This window comes from Phalacrocorax carbo, chromosome 19 (genome assembly GCF_963921805.1).
Source record: "Phalacrocorax carbo chromosome 19, bPhaCar2.1, whole genome shotgun sequence".
In the NCBI taxonomy this organism is placed as follows: Eukaryota; Metazoa; Chordata; class Aves; order Suliformes; family Phalacrocoracidae; genus Phalacrocorax; species Phalacrocorax carbo.
The window spans coordinates 3,750,441-3,775,578 of NC_087531.1; the positions used below are offsets into that span (position 1 = coordinate 3,750,441).

Below are 25,138 nucleotides of genomic sequence, written 5' to 3' on the forward strand. Positions count from 1 at the left end.
CAATGGGAGCGAGGCGAGGGCGAGGCGAGATAACGGGATTGGGCCGCGCCGCCAGTGGCGCCGAGGAAGGGGGTGCTGGGGGGGCGAGGGCCGGGGGCCGTGTTTGGGGTGAGGGGCCGGGGGGGGGGGGGGAAGGGAACAGGGCAGTATGGTATGGGTCACGGCTATAGAGGGGTCAGGGCTATAGGGAGGGGGTCAGGGCTGGGGGGGGTGTCCAGGGCTATGGAGTGAGGACCAGGGCTATAGGGTGTGGATCAGGGCTGTAAGGTGAGGGCTAGGGCTATAGGGAGGGTTCCAGCGCTGTTGGGTGAAGGCCAGGGCTATAGGGAGGGGGCCAGGTCTATAGGGTGTGGATCAGGGCTATGGGGAGGGGGCTGGCCTATAGGGAGGGTCCAGGGCTATAGGGAGGGGGACAGGGCTGTAGGGGGGAGGCTTGGGCTATAGTGTGTGGGCCAGGGTCTGGGCCATGCAGAGCAGCCGGGTTAGCGGCCATAGGGACAGGAAGGCCAGGCTGGGCCCTGGGGCAGGGGGGCATGGGGACTTTGGGGGGAGGGGTGTGTGTGGGGTGTGTTGCACCCCAGGGCGAGCTCCCACCCTGCCCCGTCCACCGCTGCCACCTTGCCCCCTGGCCTGGGGACATGGCTGGCATTGCCAGAGTCGGCCGGGGGCTTCCCCTGAGGCCGGGGCTGGTTTGGGGGAGCTGGGGGGCTCCCAGGGATGAGGCCACCAGTGAGAGCCACCTGGGGCAAGGTCAGGGGTGGTGTTAGACCTGCTTTACCCACCTTTGGGTTTAAAACTTGAACTCAACCTGGCTAAGCTGGAGCTGAACAGTGCAAAGAGTCTGCCTGGATGCTTGCTTTATTTTTAGACCTGGTTTTAACCCAACCTGGTTTCTCTGTGAGGCCATGGAAGTGCAACAGTTCCTTGCCTGCACTGGCCTGCAGCCGCTTGCGTGCGGTGGGGTGGCAGCCAGAGCTCTGGGCTGGAAGAAAATGCCACCCACTGGGAATGATTTCCAGGCGATTGGGACGCTGGGGGGGTCGAGAGGGGCCGGGCTGGGGGACCCCAAAAGCCTTCGCCAACCCCAGTGGTTCCATCAACCATGGGGCAACATCCAGCACGTCGCCTGCAGCTTTGGTGAGGAGCAGGGATTGCCCTGGGCCTTATGGGAGGGAATTCGTGAAGGAAGGGGGTTGGGGGAGAGGTGGTCTGGGGGTCCGGCCTCACACACAGCCCCCAACCAAGAGGCCTCAACCTGGAGGACCGCAGGGGTCATAGAGTGGCGGTAGAGCGGCGGTAGGGCCGGTGAGGACACGCCTCTTCCGGTGACAGCGGCGCGGGCGGGGCGCGCCGCGCCGCGCCGGTCCCGGTCCCGGTCCCCATCCCCGTCCGGGTCCCGTCCCGTCCCCGCCGCCATGCGCAAGTTCTTCCAGGAGATCAAGGCTGACCTGAAGTTCAAGACAGCGGGGCCCGGTCAGAAGCTGTCGGAGCCGTCCCGGTAACTGGGGGACCCTGCGGTAACGGCGGGTGCGGGGTGGGGTGGGCGCCGTCCCCGGGCGCTGCCGGCAGCAGTGGGGCTGACAGGAGGAAGCCGGCCCCCTCTGCCCGGCGGTTGCCCTGGGCCTGCTGCCACCCAGTACCGGGGACACCGGGACCAGGCGCCCCGGGAATACCGGCCGGGGACCGATGCCGCCGGCTGCGGGGACTGGTTGCCAAGGCTCATGGCAGTTCCCAAGCCACCCGTCCCGTAGCCGGCCCGCTGACACTCACCGGGCAGCGATGCTGCCACACCGGTTCCCCGGGGCGGTAATTGCCGTTCCGTGTCGGTGTCCGTGTCTGTATCCACGTCCAGGCCTGGGCGGGTGGGAGCCGTCGGTGTCTTGGTGCGGTGGCAGCGGGCAGGAGCGGGATCACGGAGCCCTTCTCCTGAGCTCTGCTGCTCCGTCCTGCCCAGGGTCCCCAAAGAGAAGCCGAAAGCCGAAGCAGCGCCGAAGCCTCGCCAGGCACCGACGGATGAAGCGCAGATGGCGGCGGCTGCGGCGCTGGCCCGGATGGAGCTGAGGCCCAAGGCCAAGCTGCCTTCCTCCCAGGAGGCCATCAAGAACCAGGGTAGGAGCTCGCTGGGGGAGGGAGGGGGTGGCCAGACAGTGGGGCTGGCCGGACAGAGAGGGAGGCCCCAGGTAGGCAAGTGCTTGGGTGCAGTTCCCGAGGACGGTGTGGGGCACAGCTGGCTGCTGCGGCTGCTTCAGTGTCATAGAAAGCGGGGTCACGCTCACCCACGGACTCTCAGGCCAGGGACAGAGCGCCCGGGTAGGTGTTTGCTTCCCCAGGGTGGCGCTGTGTGGTCTGAAGCCCTCTGGGATATGCTGAAACTCCATCCTGGGCACTGCTGTAACTGGGGTTTGTGTCTCGTAGTGAGAAGAGAGCTGATGGCTGAGGCAGCTGCCAGCGAGAAGGGGCTCTTTGCGGAGGAAGAGGTATGAGAGATGCTGCTCTCCCAACCAGCATCCCCTGTCCCCTGCTGCTATCCCTGTCCTGTGCAGATGTGCCAGGGTATTTAAAAACAACCAAAAAAAGCCCACAAAACCTGCCAGGGTTCAGCTCAGTTCCTGGTTTTGCCTCCTTTAGGACCTCAGCTCGCTGGACCAGGAAGGGGCTGCTGCCCTCTCCGTTTCAGGGGTCTATTTCATTTGCCCGTTGACTGGTGCCGTTGTAAAGAAAGACAAAAAGGAAAAGCACATCAGAGAAGCCATCCAGGCGGTAAGGACCACATCTGCCAGCTGCACAGCTTCCCTTCCTCCTGTTTACCTCATTCTGCGGTGTGGGTCCCCTCAAGCACTGCCTTCTCCCTGTAAGATCTCCACCATCTCCCAAAGGGCAAGTCTGTTCTGCTGTAGATGAACAGATGCCTGTCCAAATACCCCCTCTTCAGCTTGCTGGAAATGCTGAGACTGGGAGCTCTGGCCCTGTACTGGTTTTGGCTGGGACGGAGTTAATATTCTTCATAGCAGCTGGAATGGTGCCATCTTTTGGATTTGGGATGAAAACAATGTTGATTACAGACTGGAAATGGCTAAACTGGGAAGCAGTGAATTCCTTTGCTTGCACGCGCAGCTTTTGTTTTACCTGTTAAATTGGTTTTAGCCCAACCCACGGGTTTTTTTTCCCCCGCTTTTACCCTTCAGTTCTCTCCCCGTCCCGCTGTGGGGGAAGGAGCATGGTGCTGAGCTTCTGCTCAGGGTTCAACCACAACAGACCCACACCTCCCTTTGTGTAGTGTCAGCTCCCCCCGACCAGCTTCTCTCCTTCTCCTGCAGTATTTCTCCGTAGACCCGGTGGCTGCCTCGATCATGGAGATTCACACCTTCAATAAGGACTGGGAGAAAGTACGCGTGGGCGTGGAGACCATGGCCAAGTAAGTGGACTGTGCTAGCAGGACTGAGCACGGAGGTAGCTTGTCCTTCCCCTGCAAGGCTGGCAGGCAGGTGGATTTTCTTGCTGTGCTCCAGGCAAAGTCTGAAAAAAACCAAAGCTGAACGTTCCAACAGTCTTAAGTGTTAGTTAGGAAATAAGGTCAGCATCTGTGAGATGTTTTAAGAGTTGGTCCACTGGTCCGAGAGGTTTGGGAGCTACTGGTTGAGGTCAGCCACCCCCATCTTCTTTCTGGCACAGGCATGAAACATGGAGGTATTTTACTTCCCTCAGTTTATCAGCTTTTATCTGTGAGAAATACTGTGAGGTCTCTCAGTCTCTTCTCACACCTTGGGGTAGCGTGTTCTGCAGTGCCTGCTTTGATCCATGCAGTGCATTCTTCTTTCTGCAGATACTTGGATAATATCTATCTCCATCCAGAGGAGGAGAAGTACCGGAAAATCAAACTGCAGAACAAAGTGTTCCAGGTGAGGTCAAGACTCCTGCAGGTGCTCTGCCTGGGAAAGTCCTTGCCTGGAGCAGACTACATCTAAATTCTTCCCTTTTCTTCCAGGAAAGGATAAGCTGCCTGGAAGGGATACACAGATTTTTCCAGGCTATCGGGTTTGAGACAAAAACACTGCCTGTTCCAGGACAAGGCAAGAAATCTCAGTGTATTAAAGCAGAGTCAGGAGTTTGAGTGGTGGTGGGACATCCCAGGGGAGGCAGCTTTGGTCACCGAGAGAGCTCCACAGGCTGTAGAAAAGGCTGTTAATCCAAGGCTGTAACAGAAACAGCCGCTCGCCCTGCAGTTTCCCTGTTAAGGCATTACATTTTCTAGAGATCCTTGCCTGTAGATTTCATACGTTACTCACGTAACGAACAAGAGGCTCAAATCCTGTCCTTTTGATTGTAGAGACCACGGAGGAGTACTATGTATTGAAGGAAGAGATGCTGACCAAGTTGGAGAACCTCAAGGACTACAAAGAACAGCTTTTAAGCTCCAAGCCTGTCAGAGCCCAGCTGGATCGCCAGCTCTGCGTATTTAAACCATCGCCTGAAGCCCCTCGGTTTGAGCTGCCAAATGACTTTTACAACCTCACTGTGGAAGAGATCAAACGAGAGCAACGGCTCCGGTGAGTAGGTGTCGAAGGAGGGCCCTGACTGCCCGGGGGGACATGGTGCCAGCTGAGAGTCTTGTACCTCTCCTTCATGCTAAAAGTGGCTTTCTCTCTAAAGGACAGAAGCAGTGGAGAAGGCTTTGATGCTGAGGACAAGAGCCATGCGAGAGAAAGAAGAGCAAAGGGAAATGCGGAAGTACAACTACACCCTGTTGCGAGTCCGGTTTCCCGATGGATACATCCTCCAAGGTAAAAAGACTTCTTACCTTGTCTTTGTACAACCCCAAAAGCTTCTGAGAATATTTGTAGCGTAAGAGCTTGAATAATAAGCAGGTGTGCTGAACACAGCTGGTAGAATAAAGCAACAAAAACCAGAGTGGGTTAATATTTCTTTAAGAACTCTTCCCATCTCTGAGCCCTCCACCTGCACCGGGTTGGGACTGTAAGCCAGGGTTGAGCAGAGAGGGAAGAATCTCAAGGCGCTGTTAATTAAAGCGTGCTCTTCCCAGGCTACGGCGAGCAAGCTGGACTCATTAGAGCAGTTTGTTATAGTAATCGGCATGAGGTTGCCTGTGTGGTGTCAGGCTATACAACAGTATAAATCCTCTTCAAATTTTGCAGTTGAACTCTGGAAATCATTTCAGGCTTTCCCAACTCTTTGTTACAGGCTGGCAGGGGCTTGCAACAATTAAAGTCATATTTTTCTTTGGGGATTCTGCTTTTATACTTCTCAGTTGAATCAGGCTGTTGCTGTGTCACTGAAGTAGTTCATAAAGTTAGCATCAGTATGTGAGCCCCACGAAACCTACCACAAAAGGTTAGATTTGGTAAATGCCAGACTCTCTCTCAATATCTCACCTTGTTTTCTCATGGCAGGGACTTTTTATGCACGAGAATCGGTATCTGTGCTCTACAACTTTGTGAGAGAGGCACTCAGGAATGACTGGCTGCCCTTTGAGCTGTGGGGACCTGGAGGTCTCAAACTGACCGATGAGAACTTGGCCTTCAACGAATGTGGGCTGGTGAGTTAAAAAAAGATAGCTGGTACTTTCCCAAGGGGTCTTCAGGTTGTCAGAGTCACCTACTGCTCGTAACTTAGAGAAGTACCTGCTTGAAGGCTTCTAGCTCAAGGCTAGGAGGTCTGTCTGGAAGGAACTGCAAGGACCTGCCTCTGGTAGCAAACGTGGGTTGCAGTAGTTGACATCAGCTCTATCACAGCATTAGCATCCACACTGGGGAAAGAGGGAAGGCAGCAGCTGCGAGACAAGCGCAGCTCTAGCACAAGGCTACTGACAGAAAGCCCAAAGCAGCATCCCCTAAGGAGCTCCTGCAGAAATCCAGGCTTGTCCTTTTTAGTCAAAGTGCTCTCGTTAAGTTTTTCCAAGTCTGTGAATGTACACAGCAGGTTATGAGGTCAAAGTATAACATTGCTATCACTTAATAACACGGCCTTTTCTGTCCCAGGTGCCCTCAGCCCTCCTGACGCTCGCCTGGGACACAGCAGTCATGGCAGACATTCAGGCATCAGGCAAGGAGCAGCCAGCAAGCTCCCTGAAACCAGAAGTTCTCTCCAGAGTCCAGACACTGACATGAAATAAAGGGGAGTGGATTCAGTACCGCTCGTCTTAGACTGTTCCCTCATTTTCCCCATACAGACTGTTGGAGCTTTGTCCTGGTTTCAGCTGGGATAGAGTTAAATTTCTTCGTAGTAGCTAGTATGGGACTATGTTTTGGATTTTTGCTGGAAACAGTGGTGATAATGTGGAGATGTTTTAGTTGTTGCTAAGTAGCGCTTACACTGGTCAAGGACTTTTTCAGCTCCCCGTGCTCTGCCAGGTGCACAAGAAACTGGGAGGGGACACAGCCAGGACAGCTGACCCAAACTGACCAAAGGGCTATTCCATACCATATGACATCATGCTCAGTATATAAAGCTGGGGAAGAAGGAGGAAGGGGGGACATTGGGAGTGATGGTGGCTGTCTTCCCAAGTAACCGCTACGCATGATGGAGCCCTGCTTTCCTGGAGACGGCTGAACACCTGCCTGCCCATGGGAAGGCGTGAATGAATTCCTTGTTTTGCTTTGCTTCTGTGCGCAGCTTTTGCTTTCCCTATTAAACTGTCTTTGTCTCAAACCATGAGTTGCCTCACTTTTACTCTTCCGATTCTCTCCCCTGTCCCACCAGGGGGGAGTGAGCAAGCGGCTGCGTGGTGCTTGGTTGCTGACTGGGGCTAAACCACGACAAGCTTCCAGCTACGTGACCTCAGAAATGACTTTGTTTTAGCTCTGCAGAGTGGGAGTCTAGATCCTGCCATGTCACACCAACCTTGTGGTCGCCTCCACAACTCCACTAGCCATACATTAAGGCAATCTCGCCCAGTAAGACACTTGCAGGACCGTTCTGAGTGGCTTTATAAACTAACTTCTAGCAGTGACTGCTTGAGGTGTTCCCAAGACCATGCTGAAGCACCACTCTCCTCCCTTGGAGGAGGGATTAGGTGCTAGTACTAGGCTGGATTACCAACTGATTGAGCCTGGATATCAGGCTCGGCTTAGAACTCAGCTTTTCCTTTTGCTTCTGTGTGCACTGTAACTCCTATTGGAGATAATATATTTAGATTAGATAAGATTATGCTTAGTCTGATTAAATGGAATATTTAAGACTCTGTTCTACTCAAAGTTATTGGAATCGCATTGGTCTTAGGTTTGAAATGCAGATGAGCTCCAGTCAGCACCGGGGCTGGCGCTGGTGTTACTGGTGCAGCTGTGGCATTACCCACCTTTTCACTTCCTGGCACCTGCAGACAGAACAGGGGACAGAGCAGGAGACTGACAACAAGCAACAGCTGTTTATGCTGCCCACTGGTGGGACATTAAGCCTCAAACTACAGCCAATATTTTAGGTAACTAATTCATCAACTCACAAGCCATCTGAAGTTAAAAGCCCCAGCAAGTCTGTTACATACATAAACAAGTTTGACACTAGTTCAGTCCTTTATATTCAATCTTAAAAGTTATTCTGTGGGATAGAGACCAGCTTTTATGTATACGGCTTCTGTTGTAACAGTGCGTACAGGAGCCCGATGATCTACCCTGATAGGTAATTAGTACTGGCCTATCCCAAAATAGGAGAAACGGTGCATTTTTTTCTTTTCCAAAGGTAAAGCCCTGCTGCTGTCTCTGTAGCAAGTAAGACCACAAACAGGATGATATAGATAGCATAAATTCAAATATAATTGTACGTCATTTATACCCACGGCCATGCTATACAACATTATGAACAGAGTAATTCCCTCAGTGGCATCACAATAAGCTTATTTCAAAATCCCTCCACTAATTTTAGAGATAACTTAGATACCTTCCATTACAAAGAAGTATCAAAATTTCAATAATGCTTTATTAAGGACAGATTAATATGTGGTATTTTTTAAGCTAAAAACTAGAACTAAAAAATTTAAGCTTCCATCTGGTCTGAAGCAGAACAAAGTGCTGTCTTCTCTTTACAAGAAATATGGAATACTTTCAAGTATCTTGTTCAAAGATACACAAGGTTTAAAATTTTCTAACTTATTCTACATACATACAGAGAAGTTAGTAGGCATGTAAGTCTCAAACTCTATTAGATGGGCTGAGCACGCTGGCGCCTTGGGGAGCAGCAGCTCGTGTGCCACTGGATTCTGAAGCTGTTTCAGTAACTGCCAACGTAGAATCTGCAAAGTAAAAAATATGTTGGGTTTGGGTGGGGATGGTTGTTCTGTTTTTAAAATATCCTCATTAATCTAGTAGAATTTGACTACTATATGCTTTATCTACCTTAGCTGCATGCCCCCTATCTGTTGCAAGTCCCCTTTTCAATACTACGTAAAAACTGGTTTTAATATTGGTTAACATCAATTCAGAATAAAATTACTTCAACCATAAAAAGGATCTTCATAATCTTTTCAGTGCTTTAGACTCGGGCAGACTTAAACAAATACAGCTGCACGCGTGTCAACAAAGCTCGAGGAAGGCAAGCTACTGAACAGCATGCCCGTCCTCAGAACAAGAGATTACAAACCTGAAGCAAGGCTTTCATCTCACTGCAGTCTTGTAATAAGCAAAAGCAGCTTAAGATTAAATGCAAAGCTTCTTGTCAAACAGTTACATTGTGCGTTATGGAAGGCGAGAGGAGGAACGTGGCACCAGCTGAGATGGAAAGAGCCCAGATACGTCTAGAATGGGTCAAACTCTACAGAGTTTAGGGCTTTGGGAATATGCACAAGCCCTTATCTATCAATTAGCGGAGCTGCCCAACACAAAAACGCCCGCCTTCCTTAATTCAGGTTGTGCCAGGAGCATTGTGAAAGAGCTCTATTCTGAGCGAGCTAAGAAAGGGCTCAGAGGTTTTGAAAGTGGTTTAGAGGAGCTGAATGCACATCATGTGGTTGGTGTTCAGTCACTGATCTGTATGATCAAGTACACATAGTTAAAACCTCACTGAGATGAAAGGAGCTGCTCCACATCCTCATCCCACTGTTTCTGAATCTGGAGCCTGAAAGGACATGCTGTGGCAGTGGAGCTTTGAAAGCCCTTTTCCAAGGGATAACCGGGACACAAATATGAGCAACTGCTTAGATTCTGGAGCAAAGCTCCATCAACAGATCAGATCCCTCACCTGTGAAACACCTGCGAGCTCGGTTATCTGATGTTATTCCCTTCAGAACAGACAATTCAGCCTGCACCTAAGGCTTCAAGAAGGCAGCAGAGGGGAAGCTAACGCTCCAGACCTTGTCAGTCCTGGAAGGGCTCTGAACATGAGTACGCACACCCCAGAGCCCAGCCCTGCTCCACAACATTTACCAGCAGTTAGTGGATCTGCTGATACTGACCCCAATGTTCGCTTCTTACCAGACAAAAAAGGGTAACGCCGGCAGCCCAATGCTAGTCACAAGTATTTTGCGCTATTTAGTCGATTGGAGGGAGAAGGGAAGAAAGGGCAAGAGCAGGTTAGAGAAGACCGTAAATAGCAAAGAAGCATCTAGAACAAAACAAACAGCAGAGAACTACCTAGAATAAAACATCTAGAGAAAAAAGCACCAGGCTTGGTGAAAAAAGCAGCAGAAAAACTGCAACCGGTTTAGCCACACACTGTTCCCCCGTCGTGCTCTCCCTTGCGGGAGCGAGCATCTGCCAAGAGACTGCCATCAATTTATTTTCCCACCTTTGCCTGGCAGTATATCCACAATCATGCAGTCATCCTCTTCCTCATCTTCCTCAGTGTCTGCCTGAAATCCGTCCATCTCCACAGCTTCAGCCTTAAGGGAAGAAAAGGTACCAGCCACGTATCAGCAAGCTGACGGTGCTAACGTGCGAGACCAAGCACAGCCAGCGCTCCAAAGGACTACCGTGGGCCCTCCTCACGAGCAGAGCTCGCAGCACAGCCTGATCAGTTGGGCATATTTGTAAGGAAGAAAAATAAGCAACCCCTGGCTTAACAGACACTGACTTTTGATAAAAGGCCTCATCTGCAGTGGCACGTATAGCAGGAAGCATGCCGAGCTTCTGCTCCAAGATGTTTTGCTATTACACAATGCGATGAACAGCCTACACAAAGTCAGTTCAAACCGTAGTTGAAATCTGACTCAGTTTTGTTGTGGGGTTTGTTTGTTTTTAAGGGAAATCTCTCCCCCCCCCGATTATTTTGGATGCTTTCTTCCTTCTGAAGATGGAAAAATTACTTTTGTTTGTCAAGTTTGAAGCATGTTCTTCCCCCGACTCCTCCTCACCTTTGCCAATTAGCTTTTCTTCAGGGAAGGGCGACAGTTCTTCCCTTGGTGACCCTATTTTCTGCCACGGGAGCAGCACAAACTACTAATTTTAAATCAAGAAAATGAATACAAGAAGTGACACAAACTGAAGTTGCCCAGCATTGAACAGCTGCAAGTGGTTTTGGATTTTGGGTTGTTTTTTTTTTTAACCCCAACTGGAACTGTGGAATGAGAACCTCAGACCTAGAACCTGGTCCCCACCCCCTAACAAGCTGTTCCAAGAGAAGTAGTTTTAAATTTACATCTTTCATTAAAGACACAGTTCTTGGACTAAATATTCCCCTCCTCCTACACGTGTGCAGGTACTGCCCCCGTCAATACCGAGTTCTCCTCTCTCCACAGTTTATGTAAGAGCACCTTTACTTACACAAGTCTTGGCACGAGCTTCATGGCAGAGTAACGCGTGCCGCGGGTAGAGAACCTGGCAGCCTTGACCTACCCATCGTTCCTAGGCTCTCCCCAAGCTCCAGCCTCGCTTGACAGGAAGTATGGGATCTCAATACCTGAGCAGGGCTGATTTAGATGTCAGGCACGAAAGGCTTTCAGGACTGTGACGCCTTTGCTTCAAGCTGTACCGCGCCACACCTCACAAGGGCAGCTTTAAGGTGCTTTGTGCTTTTGGAGAGTGTTGAAGAATTCAGGCTGGTGATATAATTCTACTAAAAGCCTTTGTCTCGCTATTTCTGCTCAAGGAGTCAGTTATAAGCAGAATTTCCCATGGATGCCAAGCAGACATTTTTATCTCTGCCTTTATTTAGTGTATAAAAAAAAAAAACCACAACACCCAAGCAGATGGAGTTTGGGGGCTGAACAGCTTCTCATAAGTCTCTGATCCCTATCAATACTTCAATGCAGAGCTTTTTCAGTAGAAAAGCCAAAGAAGCCAAGAATAAAGTGGGAAGAAAAAACATAAAAAGCCTTGTCTGTGGCTTCTTTCCTCACCCCCTTGTCCACAGGGGATGAGGAATAAATCCACTGACAGTGCAAACCCTGTCCTACCCGTAGGTTTGGAGGCAAACAGTCGGTAACACCAACCTTCAGGACCCAAAGCCTGTCTGAAATGCATGACAGAGCATCATCACACAGCTAAAGCACCCAGCGCACACTTTTCAGTCACCCTTTTGGATGATTAAGCTCTTAATACTACCTGTGGTTACCCTGAAACGCAGAAGCAAACAACAGGAAGACCACAACAAAGCTTAGAGCTGGAGTAGCAACTACTCCAAATTCATCTCATTTTGTTGCTATGAACTATTATCTTTTTTTTTAAAACAGCTCTTGAAATTCAGCTTTATGTATGACAGCATAAGCCGTAGACTTTACAGACTATTATGGGTTGAGTTGCAGCACTTATGAACCACATTTAATCCGTACAACATGCAACTGATGTAAATCACCAGCTCAGGCTATACATCTGGCAGCCATACACACATATAAAAACCTGCATACAAATTATATACAACTGTAAAACCAAGGCCAAGCAGACACTCAGAAACTATTCACAGCTTGGATGCAATCACTGCCAAATAGCAGAAAATGGAAGAACAGCAGGAGAGCAACATTTCAGATGGAATAGACAGGCCAAGCCGGAGAGGCACAAAAGAAACCCATCTCTTTAGAGTCACATAATTTCACTCCTTTCCCCACAAAAAGGGTCTTTTTGTACGAAGATCCGTAGCTTAATATTTTGACTCTGTGCATGGCAGATCTAGACCAACCCGGGAGGCATGCCAGGACACTCACTTGCTGAAGACGCACAGCTACATTCCCATCGTTCTGTAATGGGGAAAAGCACCTCAAAAGGAACTCACCTGTTCAGCACCTTGAGGCCTTTTCATGAATTTAGTGATGGACATGCTTCCAGTGGACTTCCTCTTTACCGCCATGGGGGTGGTCTGCAGGACAGCCACGCCTGGCACGCTGCCACCCTCCTCCTTCCCTGAAGGAGGGACTTGCGTGACGTAGTTCCACTGACAAGGGACAGGGAGATGCTCCTGATCAAAACTCTTCAGCACCTCCGAGTGGACGTACCAGCACATCCTATATTCAGGTCTCTTCTCGTACACAGAGTTCTCGGAAATGATTCGCTTTAGCCTGGCTTTGGAAGGGACGCTGCTGTCCTCGCCAACAGGCGTCTGTGGCCAGGAGGCATGGGGGCTCGCAGGGCTCGTGTCGCTGCAGTCGGCGGCTGCAGTCACATCACTGAACAGTCCTTGCCGGCAGCACTCCTGGAATTCCTGGATGATCACTTTGCTCCCGTTCACGTTACCGTGCAGCAGAGGCAGAAGCTGGCCAAGGACTGCAGAGAAAAAAAGGATACACAAAGGTTGTGGGGAAGGACTGTTTAGAGGTCAGGAAAAGCCAGGCTGGCATAACCTAACGGTACACACGCTCCAGAAAGAAGACAAATAGGCCGAGATTAATTTTGGGTATGGGATTGTAACAGGAGCTAAATTTAACGTAGAAAAGTCACCCCCAATGATAATGACACCCTGAAGGGAAAGCTTCAACCCCTGTTCTAGCCTTTATGTGCAATACTGACATCCTTGCATTAATCAGGTACAGGAAATACTCAGTACTGAAAGCTGTCAGACAAACTAAATCCTCTCCCCCTGAACAATAAACAGGTCAATGAGCTCGAGCACTTCCAGTAAGCAGTCCTAAATCTGAGCCTACTGAAGTCTTGTTGGCTTTATTTCCTGGATTATCTAGAGCAAGATTTTTTGGAGAGCGTAACTGAGGCCATACCAGACACGATGCTGGAAAACTCCTCTCCAAGAACTCTCGTAGAGATTCCTTGGATGGCAGACGTGTCATAAACAGGTCATTCTGAATTTGACACTCGATACAAAAATCTATTCTCTCCAAAGCAGAGTACAACACTGCATAGGTACAATTATTTAATCCTTCAGGTCTTACTTTGCTGATCTTTTGCTCTTTTTTTGCTACATTTCTGTATCTGCTGTTCTTCCTCTGCAACAGGTGAATCCAGGATACATGCTGTGAACTGCTGGAGAACCTTTAGGTCTGCATTTGTGCCGCTGTCCTTTCCTGCACTTTCCCAGACGCAGCCAATTTTCACGGGCTGTAGAACATGGAACCTCTTCCCCTTTGCCATCAGTTCGTCCCACTCCTTTGCTTTCAGCTTCTGACGAACCTTCTGATTCTCTGGATCACACTCCTAAAGCCACAGGTGAGAAAGAACTTGATACATCTATTCCAGGAAAAACAAAAGCTTTTCAAACCCAGCTTTTTACTGTGTTCCCTGAGCTACAGCAGTCTGCTCCTGAACCATGCAGATCTGAGGGGAGTTACGGCACTGCCAAGACTACACGCTTTCTTCCTCTGCCAGTATTTATTACACAATTCATTGGAAACAGAGATGGAAATCCAGTGACACCCAGTTCACTTACTTCTGTCACTCCTTCATCTTCAGATAGGTACCCATGGGGTACAAAAAACCCATCGTCATCATCTTCATCCTCTCCCTCCTCTTCATCATCCTAAAAATAAACTCTGCTTATTAGAAACTACACTGACAAGCGAAATTGGTTCAGGAAGTTATTTTTCAGCATGTGGAATCCTTACCCCTTCACTGTGGGAGAGACTTTCTCCAGGTTCCTCCTCTTCCCATTCTTCATCACTATCTACTTCATAGTCCAGTAGTTTCTAGAAGAAATGCCAACACGCCATTTCTGTAAATAATTTGAAAGCACGACACCAGACCCCCTTCAGGGTTTCGAAACTCAGCAGCAAGAGGGAACACGCGAGTGGATCAGAAATCCCAGAGCCGACCACATATTCACTTCAAGAGCATAAAGAAAGAAAAGAATCCAACCACGCTGCCTATCAGGTGCTTACACTGTCCTTTGACCAAGGGTTCCTGGGACGGATCACAGTGGTTTTCTTGTTCCATGTGCCCCAGTATGCAGGACGGTGATTCTCACAAAACTGCAGAAGTTTCATTCTACCAAATTTCCCCCTTTCAGGAACAGCATCTGTTTTGCAGTTATCCACTACCACCACATCACTGTTAAAACAAGAGACCATCTTCAGTACTTACAGAACACTCTCCGGCTGCTCAGGACAACATCTTACAGAAAACTTCGCTTCAGCCACAATCCCAACCCAGAGCTTGAGCTCATTAGAACAGGCACTCCCAATTCGCTTGCAAGAACATGAGCTCCAGGCAAGCCACCTCTCTCCTTAACAGCACCTCTGTTTTAGCTATCAGTGTGTTCACTTTTTAAAACTATCGAAGACGACCACCACTAAGGGCCAGTAGTGTCCAGTGCTGAAAGGCAGCTGCCTGAGATGCAAGATTTCCTGCGGGGAAGGATTTGAGAAGCATTGTATGGAATGAAGGAAAGCTACGTCATAACACACCGCTCCCCCTGGAAGCGATTCTCATACAAAATGAGTATTCAGAGAAAAGCTCCATCTTTCCATCATCTCCGATATTAAAATAAGACCTTGAAACCATTCTGCAGTTCATTACATAAAAAAAGTGAAGGAAACCCCCCCAAAACGCAGACTAACCTGTTTACTATGTCGGCACTGTTACTGACAAAAGTGGGTCCAGTTTTATGTGGTTCACGACACTTTAGATCCCTCAAGAAAGAAGCTTTGCTATTCTGTGCATGCAGGAGCTTATCCAGCTGTTCTAAGAAGTCTGGATCCAGGGCAATACGAGAGAGGGGGGCTAAGACCATATTCTCCTTAATTTCAAAAGGAGCAAACTTTCCACACGAGCCAGCAAGAATCTGAAACATGAAGTGAGGATCGTTAGGTTCTGAACACCTGAGAAGCTGCAGTACCACCACATTCCAGATACACAACGAACCACGATACCAGCTGCTGATGTCTGAGTGAAGACTCAGGTTAAGCCCTTCCTATCTGAAACTCTAGGAAGATCTTCTCAAGGGAATTTAGGTCTTTACAGCCAACACAGCCAAAGACAGAGGTGAGATTTTTACTAAAGCAACTACAAACTTCTTTTGTAGTCTCTGCTCTGGTCACAGACTTTTTTTTTCTTTAAATCCTTTACACTTTCAAAATTTGGAAGTAAGAACTACTAATGCTTTGTCCACCTAAGAACCTCTAAAGGACAGATCAGAAGGAAATCAGTGTCTACATTAGAAGACAACTAACAAAAGACCAAAGAAAACACAGGAATAGCAATACCTCACCTTCGGGGCTTGTGGAGTCTTTGGTTTCTGGAAGAACCTCGTAATTTCTGCTTTCTGTGCATTAATACGCTGAAATCAGAATCAAAATGCAGATTATAAACACAAAGGTAGGACAAGGCCTTTAATTCAAGGTGAGCTTGTGCATGACCCAACTTCAAATCTAGTGAGGGATAAAGCCAAGCTCAGTTATCTATCAGCTCCTGTAACTCAACAAAAAACTGTCTTCTCCAACACACCTACGTGGATTCCAGCATCATTATGGAGACAAAGGATAGAGTTCACTCATTGGTGTTGGGAAAACAAATGCAGAGAAGACTTTAACAGGTAAAAGCAAAGACACCAACATGTACGAAAGCGATGGACCAGAATTCTGGATGATGTAGCCCCACCGGATCAGGTTGGACAGGCTGCATCCCAAACAACACGCTCACTCCCAAGTGGCATGACCTCAGGAGGGGCACCAAGGCAGGGTACGCTGCCTGGAGAGCTGCACTAGCTGCGGCAGCCCCATTGTGAATGGCTTTGCAGCCGTCGGCAGAGCGCCAGGGAGCCCATTAACATCATTTTGCTGTAGCAGAAGAATTTAGAGACAAGCTAGAGAAAGCATTTACCTTTTCCGCCTCTCTTAACCGTTTCTCCTCTTCTTTCTTTCTCTTTTCTTCAAGTTTTGCCCTTTAATATAAAGTCCATGTTAATTGTCACAAATCATGAAGTGTTTATTTGCACTGAGAAAGAGGTGAGAAGCCCCAGACCTTGACTAGGACCTTACGGTGCTAAGCAAGAAGATAATCTATTAATTCAGTCAAGGACCATACTTGGTTAAGCCTGCGGATGACTCTCTTAATTCCTTCTAGAGCAAATATTGACCCGTTTTCACCACAAAGTAGCTGGGCTGCTCCAAGTTTCCCTCAATGCCAAGAGAAGGTATTTATGGTATTATCAAGTTACAAGCAACTTCCTCAACAGACAGGGCACTGGTGCCAGCAAATTGCAAAAGTACAAGCAAGACCAGTCACTCAGTGGAGCGTGACAGCTCTTTTCAGCCATTTCAAACCAGAGGCCCAGGTCAGTCTGCAAGCAGAAGGTACTGCTGCGACTAAGGGCTGGCGCAGTGTCCTTCAAGCATTTAAAATGCATCCTGTGACCAAGAGGCACCTGCTGTTTGACCAGTATAGCCCCTAGAAGGGACGGTTAAGGTGGGTATGGAAAGGTGCTCACATCATACACATTACCCCCCAGGACCTGCAGAAACCAAGGCACTTACTCTAAAGCTTCCTGCCTCTCCTTGCGTTTCTCCTCCTTCACTCTCAGCTTCTCAGCTTTTTCCTTTTCTTCTTTTTCTTTCTTTTCTCTCCTTTCTTTCTCTTTCAACTCTTTCTCCTCTTCTTTCTTCTTCTTTGCCTCCTCCTTGGCTCGCTCTTTCGCAGCTTTTGCTTCTTCCTTCAGCCTTCCCTTTTCTTCCCTTTCTGCTTGCAACTTCTGCAGCTTGTCTGCGCGCTCCTGATCCTGGGTCAGGAACAAGCCATTAAGCAAGCTGTCTTTTTGTACGCAGTAATAGCTGCTGGCATAAAAACTTGAGTAAAATAAGGACTTCATTTTTTTTTTTTAATCTGAGACACTAGATTAGATTCTTGCACCCACCCAGTGCTCGACCTGCGGCATCGTTTCTAGCTGTCACGGGACACAAGGTTATTAACCACAGTTACCTGGTGCCTCAGCCAGCTGAGCTACCTCGCACCGCCTCTCTGAAGGCATTAATTGTTCTTTTCTCCTAACAAACGGAGGCGTTTCCATTTTCTAAGCATCAAGGAAAGCGTTGTATTCTATTTGCTTTATACTTGAGTCATCCTCATTACCAGTGTAGCATTATGGAAAATTATATGGAAATTTGTAAAAATTATTTTTAATTTAATGGAAGATTTCAGATTGTTTCTAAAATACTTTCTTTGGAAATACATCCTAAGCTAAGCTTTCATCCTTTTATATCAATGTAGGGCTACCACAGTATAAATTTGAAAAGTGAATTTGATCTGATTTTGAACTAAACCCATAAAGGCTTTTCTGATTGTTTTTCACTACCTCGGGCAGTAATGTGAGCCTCCAACTCTGGGTTGTGCACCTACTTCAGAGGACCTGGAGCTCGCAAAAATATTGTCACTTGTGTTAGTCCACGTTTGATAATCAGACAACACCAGGCGCTCTAAGCTTAGTTAAGGGGCACCAGGGGAACAACGTGGGGAAGATTACATTGAAAACGTTGCTGTTCACAGTATTTCCTCCCAAGGCAACCAAAATTCTCATTAAGGGTCTAGTAACACAAAGGAGAATGTGGAACGCTTACTAAAAGTGACAAATTCAAGAAAAATAGCTTCCCTACATTGTAGGCATTGGTGACTTCACCAGGAAGCCAAGTATGTCTGTGCTCAGACACACAAATATTCTCACTGTGTGTTTTCAGTTTCATTTTATTTATTTCAAATCTCTTCTTGGCAACATCAAGGCTTACTGAACAGCGCCTCAACGCACAACTAACTGCAGAAGGCAACCAACACACAAAATTCTGCCAACGGTAAAAAAAACACCCAGTATTGTCAGAACCAAGTCATGGTAATCAGTGAAAAACTCCTGGGTGGTTTGGAAAGCGGTGTGAAGATAACAGCAAGATTGGCGGGTCTGTTTAATTTTTAGCATAATAAAGCTTCCATTCTCATCTCTCCCTCACATTACTGCTATTTTTAACATACATATAGAATGGAAGAACACAACAGATTGGACTTCTATATGGGGCACTGTAGAAAGTAAGCATCTCGGGAGCAGGCTCAACCAGATAGCTTACATAAAACACACAACAGTCCCCCACCGAGTTAGTAACTCATAAAGAAACACAATAAGAATTCATAAGCACAGGCCTTCCCGACTGCAGTTAAATTAACACCCAGTTTTCCAGCAGGCAAAGCCCACTCGTACAGCACTGCCTGTGCAAGAACTCCGTGTGATCCATCAGCCTCCTCTGTATTTAGCATCTTATGACTGAAAGCAGAATGGACAGCAAAATTATCGCATGGCTGTTTTGTTATGGAACAGAATTTGCTGACTAGCTGCATTCAAGCAAACAGACATGGGAGCTTGAGCATTTCCAGCAGTGGCATCCAACAGGTTCTTCAGCAAGCCATAAATGCAGCGGCCAATTTCCCTCACTTATTAACGAAGAGCAGACCCTCAGTTTTGTGGCTTAAAAGCGGGAAGAACGAGAATGACGAAGCAGGAACCAGCCTTAAATAGAAGGCTCTTGGAGATTTCACTTGTATCTGTCCACTTAGCAGGCTGCACCTACCCTCTCAGGAAGGGTTTGAAAAAAAAAAAATCTCAAAAGCATTTTGACAAGCAGTCAGCAACATTTACAGTTTTTAATCTCTTACCAAAGTGCACAGAAATGCAGTGCAGGCCACCCACACTTCATTACGCATGCATTAAGCAGCTTTGGAATGAGCCAAGTACTTTAATTGCATGCATTAAGATTCTTCCATATTCATCAGTGAGGAAAACCAGGAAAAGAGATGCTCTAAGTGGACTAAGATGAAACGCAAAGGGCTTTGCTTACTATTCAACACAAAAGCACAGCAGGTTAACTTTCTATGTCAGTGAAAATGCCTTACTCTTTGTAATCTCAGCTTCTCCTTCTCTGCCGAGCTTTTGTGGAATTTCTGAGATACCTGGAATTACAAAATGCAAGTTTTAGAGATCCATATCATTCCCTTTCCACAAGGCACTAGGACTCAGACTAAAAGAACAGCAAGCTTCACCTGAATTATATTAACATTGTTCTTGCAGATTAGTATATTCAGCAACTTAAGTATTCCTTCAGTAAGGGATATAAGAATACAGTTCAAGCACATCTAATCTCACTGATTTACATTTAAGCCTGAACTCATCGAAATGCTTCATTTACATTAAGTCCTCATGTTATTAAGTTTTGCATAAACATCCCTCCAGTCTACTCAGTTCTAAAGTATCATTTGCAAGGGAATATCACGTGCAGAAGAACAAACAGAAGCTAGAGCTGTTCCAAATCATGAGAGCACAACAGAGGACATTTAATTATAGCAAAGTCACTTCTTTCAAGTTGAACTTTTTTTTCCCCTCCTACCACTTACTCTTACTATGATATTTAGATGTAACTTCCTGAATACAGGGACTGTTACCCATATTTTAACACTGTTCCTTCTTTTAATCGTCGCTCTCTTGCTCTTCCACTAGTATCAGCACATCAACCCTAAGCTCCCAACAGGTCACACTTCTCATTTCTCTTAAAGCTGGTATTTATAGGGGGGAAAAAAGGTATTCTACATTTAAGAGCATTGTTCATAGACTGGCCAAAGGCTTAAATTGTCAATATTTCAGCACGCTATGGCTCAGTTTCTTGTATCCGCCCCTTCCTTCTCCTGCCATTCGCAGTATAAGGTACCACGTTCATTCCTGTGATTAATAGACTAACACAGACCAACAGCTTTATTTTCTATACTCACAGCCATTTAAGTTGACCCAGTGCAAAGCTGTATCAGGGGATTCTGTATTTATCTGACACAAAATAAGAGTTCTTGCAACTGGGAACTTTAGTTCATCGGAGCTGTTTCCACCTAGGAAAACAAACATGCCAGGACAGACAACCGTATAGGTCAAGGTGCAGGCTTCCCATTCTGGCTAGCGGCATGAGAGCTATTCCTACCTCACTTCACACCATGGGAAGCCAATGACTTGTTTGCATTATTGTATTACATCAGGAGTCAAGTACCTTTTTTGTTTGCTCTGTTACACTGGAAATACTTTATGCCCCTTGAGTTTATGTATTTATTTTAGAGATGAAAGATTGCGAGCTTTAACAGTACAATTGTTCGTTTTTCTTGATAAGCACGCAGTAGAGGTCATGGAAGACCTGTTACATCACGAGCTCCAAGACCCAGCTAACTCATCCATACCTCTTCAAGGCCAGCCAGGTTTTTCCTCATCTGTGGGACAGTCATTCCTTAAACCCTGAGGGGATAGTTGGTGAAAATCTTTCTTAAAAGGCTCAAGATGGCATAAGGAGGAAGGCTACCAGCCACTCCACCCCTTCACCCTCATTTACCTGAGCCACAGACTCCATTCTCCACCTCTGACAGCACAACATTGATCCACCCCTCAACACCTTCCTCAGTTTCCCCTCTAATAACAAAGTTGAGCAAAACAAATGCACTGGTCTGGTAGTCCAGCCTAACTGTAGTCAAGGCTTAGCTACAGCACCCAAGCACATTCACAAGGACTGTTCTGCTTCACAGGTTTCACCATGGGTGACTGTGCCCCCCCACCCCCACCCCAAGAAACCTCCATGTTACACCTCCCCTCACCCGTTCCCCAGAATGGTTGGGTGAACAGGCATCTGAGCCACGTGAGTGTTTCAGCCACCTGCACAGATACTGTTGTCCTTAGAAGCTTCCCCTTCAACGCAGCACCAAAAATCATGTTTTAGGGTCTCTTGCTGGAACAGCGGTATTACACTGGAACCAAGATCCCAGCTGACCAGCTCAGACAGAGCTAATTTCAAGGTGTTCCCTCCTGTGCTCCAGCCTTCACCGCCCAACAGCATCGCCCCTCCCCAGGAGGGCTGCACACGGGGTGACTTCTCCCCAAAGCAGCTCCCCAGCCTCAATGGCATGCCCGTAACAAGAGGGCTGAGAGCACAAGCTCTATACACTCGGTTCAGAGAGACAGAGGCTCGCCTGACTCGTCCTCCATCCTCACGTACAGACCTGCAGTTCCACTGATGCACTGTGGTTTCGACTTAAAGTGTTTTCTACACCATGGTTACAGAAATTCAGAGCTTGAAAAGTATCTGCATTAACAGGTACTGGGGTAATGTCCTTCACAGTCATTACAGCAGCTTCACCAAGGAGAGAACAGAGGTTGTAAAACATCACCTAATGGACAGAACTGCTTTTGGACACTGTCCTCATCACAGTTATCAAAACGCTAAGCCCCAGGGCATGCACTTCATGAGCAGTTCATAAAAAAAATAGAAAATGAACCTGTAACAGAATTTAAAGTTACATTCACACAATGCAAATATGCCAGCAGCTCAAAGACAGGCAAGGTTTAAAGCTTTTAGCTATAGGATTTAAAGGACGATTCAAAAGGGCAACAATTCAGTTGTGTAATTAATAAATTGACACCACCTTCTCACAACCTTTGTGAATATCCTATTCATCCTTTTCACTACAAGCATGTGGAGACATACAGCCTATCTGCAACACACAGCTTTTATAAAAGCCCAAGAAAAGAGACAAACCTTCCTAACGGGTGTTGAGGCAGCTAAAGGACTAGTATTTCTCTTCATTTCTGCAGCAGGCTGCGCCTCAGGCGAGCTCACGGAGCGAGAGCTGAGTGAGGAGTTGGTAAGTCCAGAGCCTCCTTCGTGAGATGATTCCATGGTCTCATTTTCTGACGTGACACTTCCATCCAGAGAAGCAACTTGGGGAGACTTTGCAGTCATAATGTCCTCCAGGAGCACTACAGGCATCTTCCCCTCAAAGATGACATCCTTCAGTTCGCTCTGGTTTACCTTCGTGCTTTCCCCATTGTTACACTCTGCTAACCCAGAACACGACCAGATTCCATCTAACAAATCTTCATCTTTATTCGCTACAGCTTCACACCATGCATCAGTCTCCATTGAATCATCCGTTTGGCTAGTCTGAGCAGAATTCAGGCAACTCAACTGGTTTATCCCTTTTCCTAACGTGCTGTTAGTTATAGCTACAGATGAAGATGCTTTTGAATCAAAATTAGCATGGTCTACAACCTCACTTAGTCTATGACTAGTGTCCTTCACCAGGTCACCAACAATTACAGTTTCATTTGTGCTCTCTTTTGCGTTTTTCTGTATAAAATGGTCTAACGGACCCTTTCCGTTAACAAGTTTTGGAGAAAAATTCACATCTGAATCCAGCTGGCAGTCATTCTCCACATTGTCCAGGGACGGTCGCGATGTTTCGAGGGAGGAATCCTTACTTGGACCGAAACCACTTTGGGAGCTCTTTACTTTTTTGACTTCTGAATCTGCATCGTATTTTTTCTTTGGTACAGGATTCAAGCGTTTGAACGGCAACCGTGCTGAAACAACAATATTTTATTATTTTAGTCACATCATACAAATCACTGGGGAGAGGGGAAGTCAAATACAGAATTGGAAGGGACCTTTAGAGCCCATCTAGTCCAACCCCCTTGCAGTGAGCAGGGAAATCTTCAACTAGATCAGGTTGCTCAGAGCCCTGTTCAACCTGACCTGGAACGTTTCCAGGGATGAACCCTCCACAACCTCTCTGGGCAACCTGTGCCAGTGTTTCACCACCCTCATTGCAAAAAAAATTTACTTTATATCCAGTCTAAATTTACCCTCCTTTAGTTTAAAACCATTCCCCCTTGTGCTGTCACAACAGGCCTTGCTAAAGAGATTGTCCCCATCCTTCCTATAGTCCCCCTTTAAGCACGATGAAGGCCACAACAAGGTCTCCCCACAGCCTTCTCTTCTCCAGGCTCAACAACCCCAACTCTCTTAGCCTGTCCCAGTAGCAGAGGGGCTCCAGCCCTTGGATCATCTTTGTGGCCTCCTCTGGCCCCGCTCCAACAGGCCCATGTCTGTCCCGTGCTGAGGAACCCAGAGCTGGATGCAGTGCTGCAGGGGGGGTCTCACCAGAGCAAAGCAGAGAGGCAGGATCCCCTCCCTTGCCCTGCTGCCGGGGATGCAGCTCAGGGCATGGTTGGCTTTCTGGGCTGTGAGCACACATTGCCAGCACATGTCCAGCTTTTCTTCCCCAGTACCCCCAAGTCCTTCTCCACAGGGCTGCTCCCAATCCCTTCATCCCCCAGCCTGTATTGATACCAGAGGTGTCCCTGGCCCAGGTGCAGGACCTTGCACTTGGCCTTCTTCACTTCAGCCTTGAGAAAAGGAGGCTTAGAGGGGATCTCATCACCATGTACCAGTACTTACAGGGTAGCTACAAAGAAGATGGAGACTCCCTTTTTACACAGAGTCACATGGAGAGGACAAGGGGGAATGGACACAAGTTGCTCTTGGGGAGATTCCGATTGGACACAAGAGGGAAGTGTTTCACAGTGAGGACAGTCACCATTGGAATAATCTCCCCAGGGAAGTGCTTCACTTGGCCACATGGGACACTGTCAAGAGTTGTCTGGACAGGGTGCTGGGCCATCTTGTCTAGACTATGCTCTTCCTAGAAAGGTTGGACTAGATGACCCCTGAGGTCCCTTCCAACCTGGGATTCTGTGATTCTTGAACCTCATGAGGTTCTCACAGGCCCACCTCTCCAGCTTGCCCAGGTCTCTCTGGATGACATCCTGTCCTTCTGGCATGTCAGCTACGCCACTCAGCTTGGTGTCATCTGCAAACTTGCTGAGGGTGCACTTGATCCCACTGTCTATGTCATTGATAAAGATATTAAACAGCACTGGTCCCAGTATGGCCCCTTGAGGGATGCCATTTGTCACCAGTATCCATCTAAACACAGAACCATTAACCATGACCCTCTGGATGGGGCCATCCAGCCAGTTCCTTATCCATCAGACAGTCCACCCATCAAACCCCTATCTCCCCCATTTAAAGAGAATAATGCTGGGGGGTACCGTGTTGAAGGCCTTACAGAGTCCAGATGGATATTAAGTTATTTTATTAGTTCTTAAGCACAAGAATTGAAACAGATCAGCCAGCTGCGGTCAGGTTATTACTGCAAAGCCAATAGCTTTCACAAAATCAGGTCTGACACCTTTTTAGCAGGCTGACGCCGCGCCAGGTAACAGACCCTCCCTCTGCAGCCTTACCTTGTACAAGCTTCCGCGGAGGAATGGCCGCTTTGTCTCTGCACTCCATGGCTGTGAGGGGGGGGAAAAAGCCATAATCAATAAACACCCGAGAGACGTTCCGGTTGAGCTACCGGCACCGCAGGGCCAGGGCCCGACAGCTCTCCCCAGTAGGGAGACAAAAGGGTAGGACTAGGGCCCGCCGGGGGCTAAGGGGTCTCCTCAGGCTGCCGGGCTCCCCCCGCCAGGGCCGGACGGAGCGGGGGGAGGCTGAGAAGAAGCGAGGCGGCAGGGCGGGCCCGGGGCCGGCTCCGGGGCTGCCGGGCCTCCTTTGTTACCCCGGGAAGGCCCTGCGCACCCCAACCACCGCCGGAAACACACCGCGCCCCGGCCCCGGGCCGGGCCTACCTGCCAGGGCACAGCACCGCGGCTCCTGCCGCTCCCCGGCAGCGGCCGACTCGTCCCAGCCCGGGGGCTCCCGCTCGTATTTGGCGGGAGCCGGAGCGACCCTGCACCTCGCCGCGCTGATAGGCGGAGCGCGACCCACAAGACCCGCCCTTCCGTCCGCTCCGCCCCCCTCCCGCCCGCGTCTCGCGAGCAGGGTGGGAGGGAGCCTCAGCTCGCGGCTTCACCACCGCCTTCCGATTGGCTAGTGCGACCGGACGTCGCTGGCCGGCAGCGGCGGTTGTCAGTCTGACCCGCTGAAGGCGCTGATTGGATAGCTGGACTCAAGCCGGCGGGGTGCCTGTTGGGACCTTAC

At 48.5% G+C, this 25,138-nt stretch overlaps 2 protein-coding genes across 5 annotated transcripts; one reads left to right on the plus strand and one right to left on the minus strand.

Annotated features, from left to right (window-relative positions):
- Nucleotides 1-710: 710 nt before the first annotated feature.
- Nucleotides 711-8,456, plus strand: UBXN6 (UBX domain protein 6). 4 transcript variants are annotated; one of them, XM_064469308.1, is made up of 13 exons: nucleotides 711-1,137; nucleotides 1,434-1,498; nucleotides 1,955-2,109; nucleotides 2,416-2,477; nucleotides 2,629-2,760; nucleotides 3,318-3,415; nucleotides 3,824-3,899; nucleotides 3,986-4,070; nucleotides 4,328-4,547; nucleotides 4,651-4,781; nucleotides 5,409-5,554; nucleotides 5,997-6,188; nucleotides 6,770-8,456. In XM_064469308.1, the coding sequence occupies exons 1-12, from the start codon at nucleotides 850-852 to the stop codon at nucleotides 6,123-6,125; spliced, it is 1,587 nt and encodes a 528-aa protein (XP_064325378.1). In that variant the 5' UTR covers nucleotides 711-849; the 3' UTR covers nucleotides 6,126-6,188; nucleotides 6,770-8,456. The 4 variants fall into 4 exon arrangements, with proteins under 4 accessions (XP_064325378.1, XP_064325381.1, XP_064325379.1 ...); XM_064469309.1 differs by having other exon boundaries at nucleotides 869-1,137; nucleotides 1,425-1,498; XM_064469311.1 differs by lacking the exon at nucleotides 1,434-1,498.
- CHAF1A (chromatin assembly factor 1 subunit A) lies at nucleotides 7,745-24,935 on the minus strand. The gene is made up of 15 exons (XM_064469304.1): nucleotides 24,787-24,935; nucleotides 24,400-24,450; nucleotides 21,851-22,674; nucleotides 19,185-19,241; nucleotides 16,793-17,034; nucleotides 16,140-16,200; nucleotides 15,529-15,597; nucleotides 14,879-15,102; nucleotides 14,201-14,369; nucleotides 13,928-14,008; nucleotides 13,753-13,842; nucleotides 13,259-13,520; nucleotides 12,151-12,638; nucleotides 9,733-9,826; nucleotides 7,745-8,242 (listed from the first exon to the last, which is right to left on the minus strand). Exons 2-15 carry the CDS (start codon nucleotides 24,446-24,448, stop codon nucleotides 8,142-8,144), a joined length of 2,811 nt encoding a protein of 936 aa, XP_064325374.1. The 5' UTR covers nucleotides 24,449-24,450; nucleotides 24,787-24,935; the 3' UTR covers nucleotides 7,745-8,141.
- Between the last annotated feature and the right edge of the window lie 203 nt (nucleotides 24,936-25,138).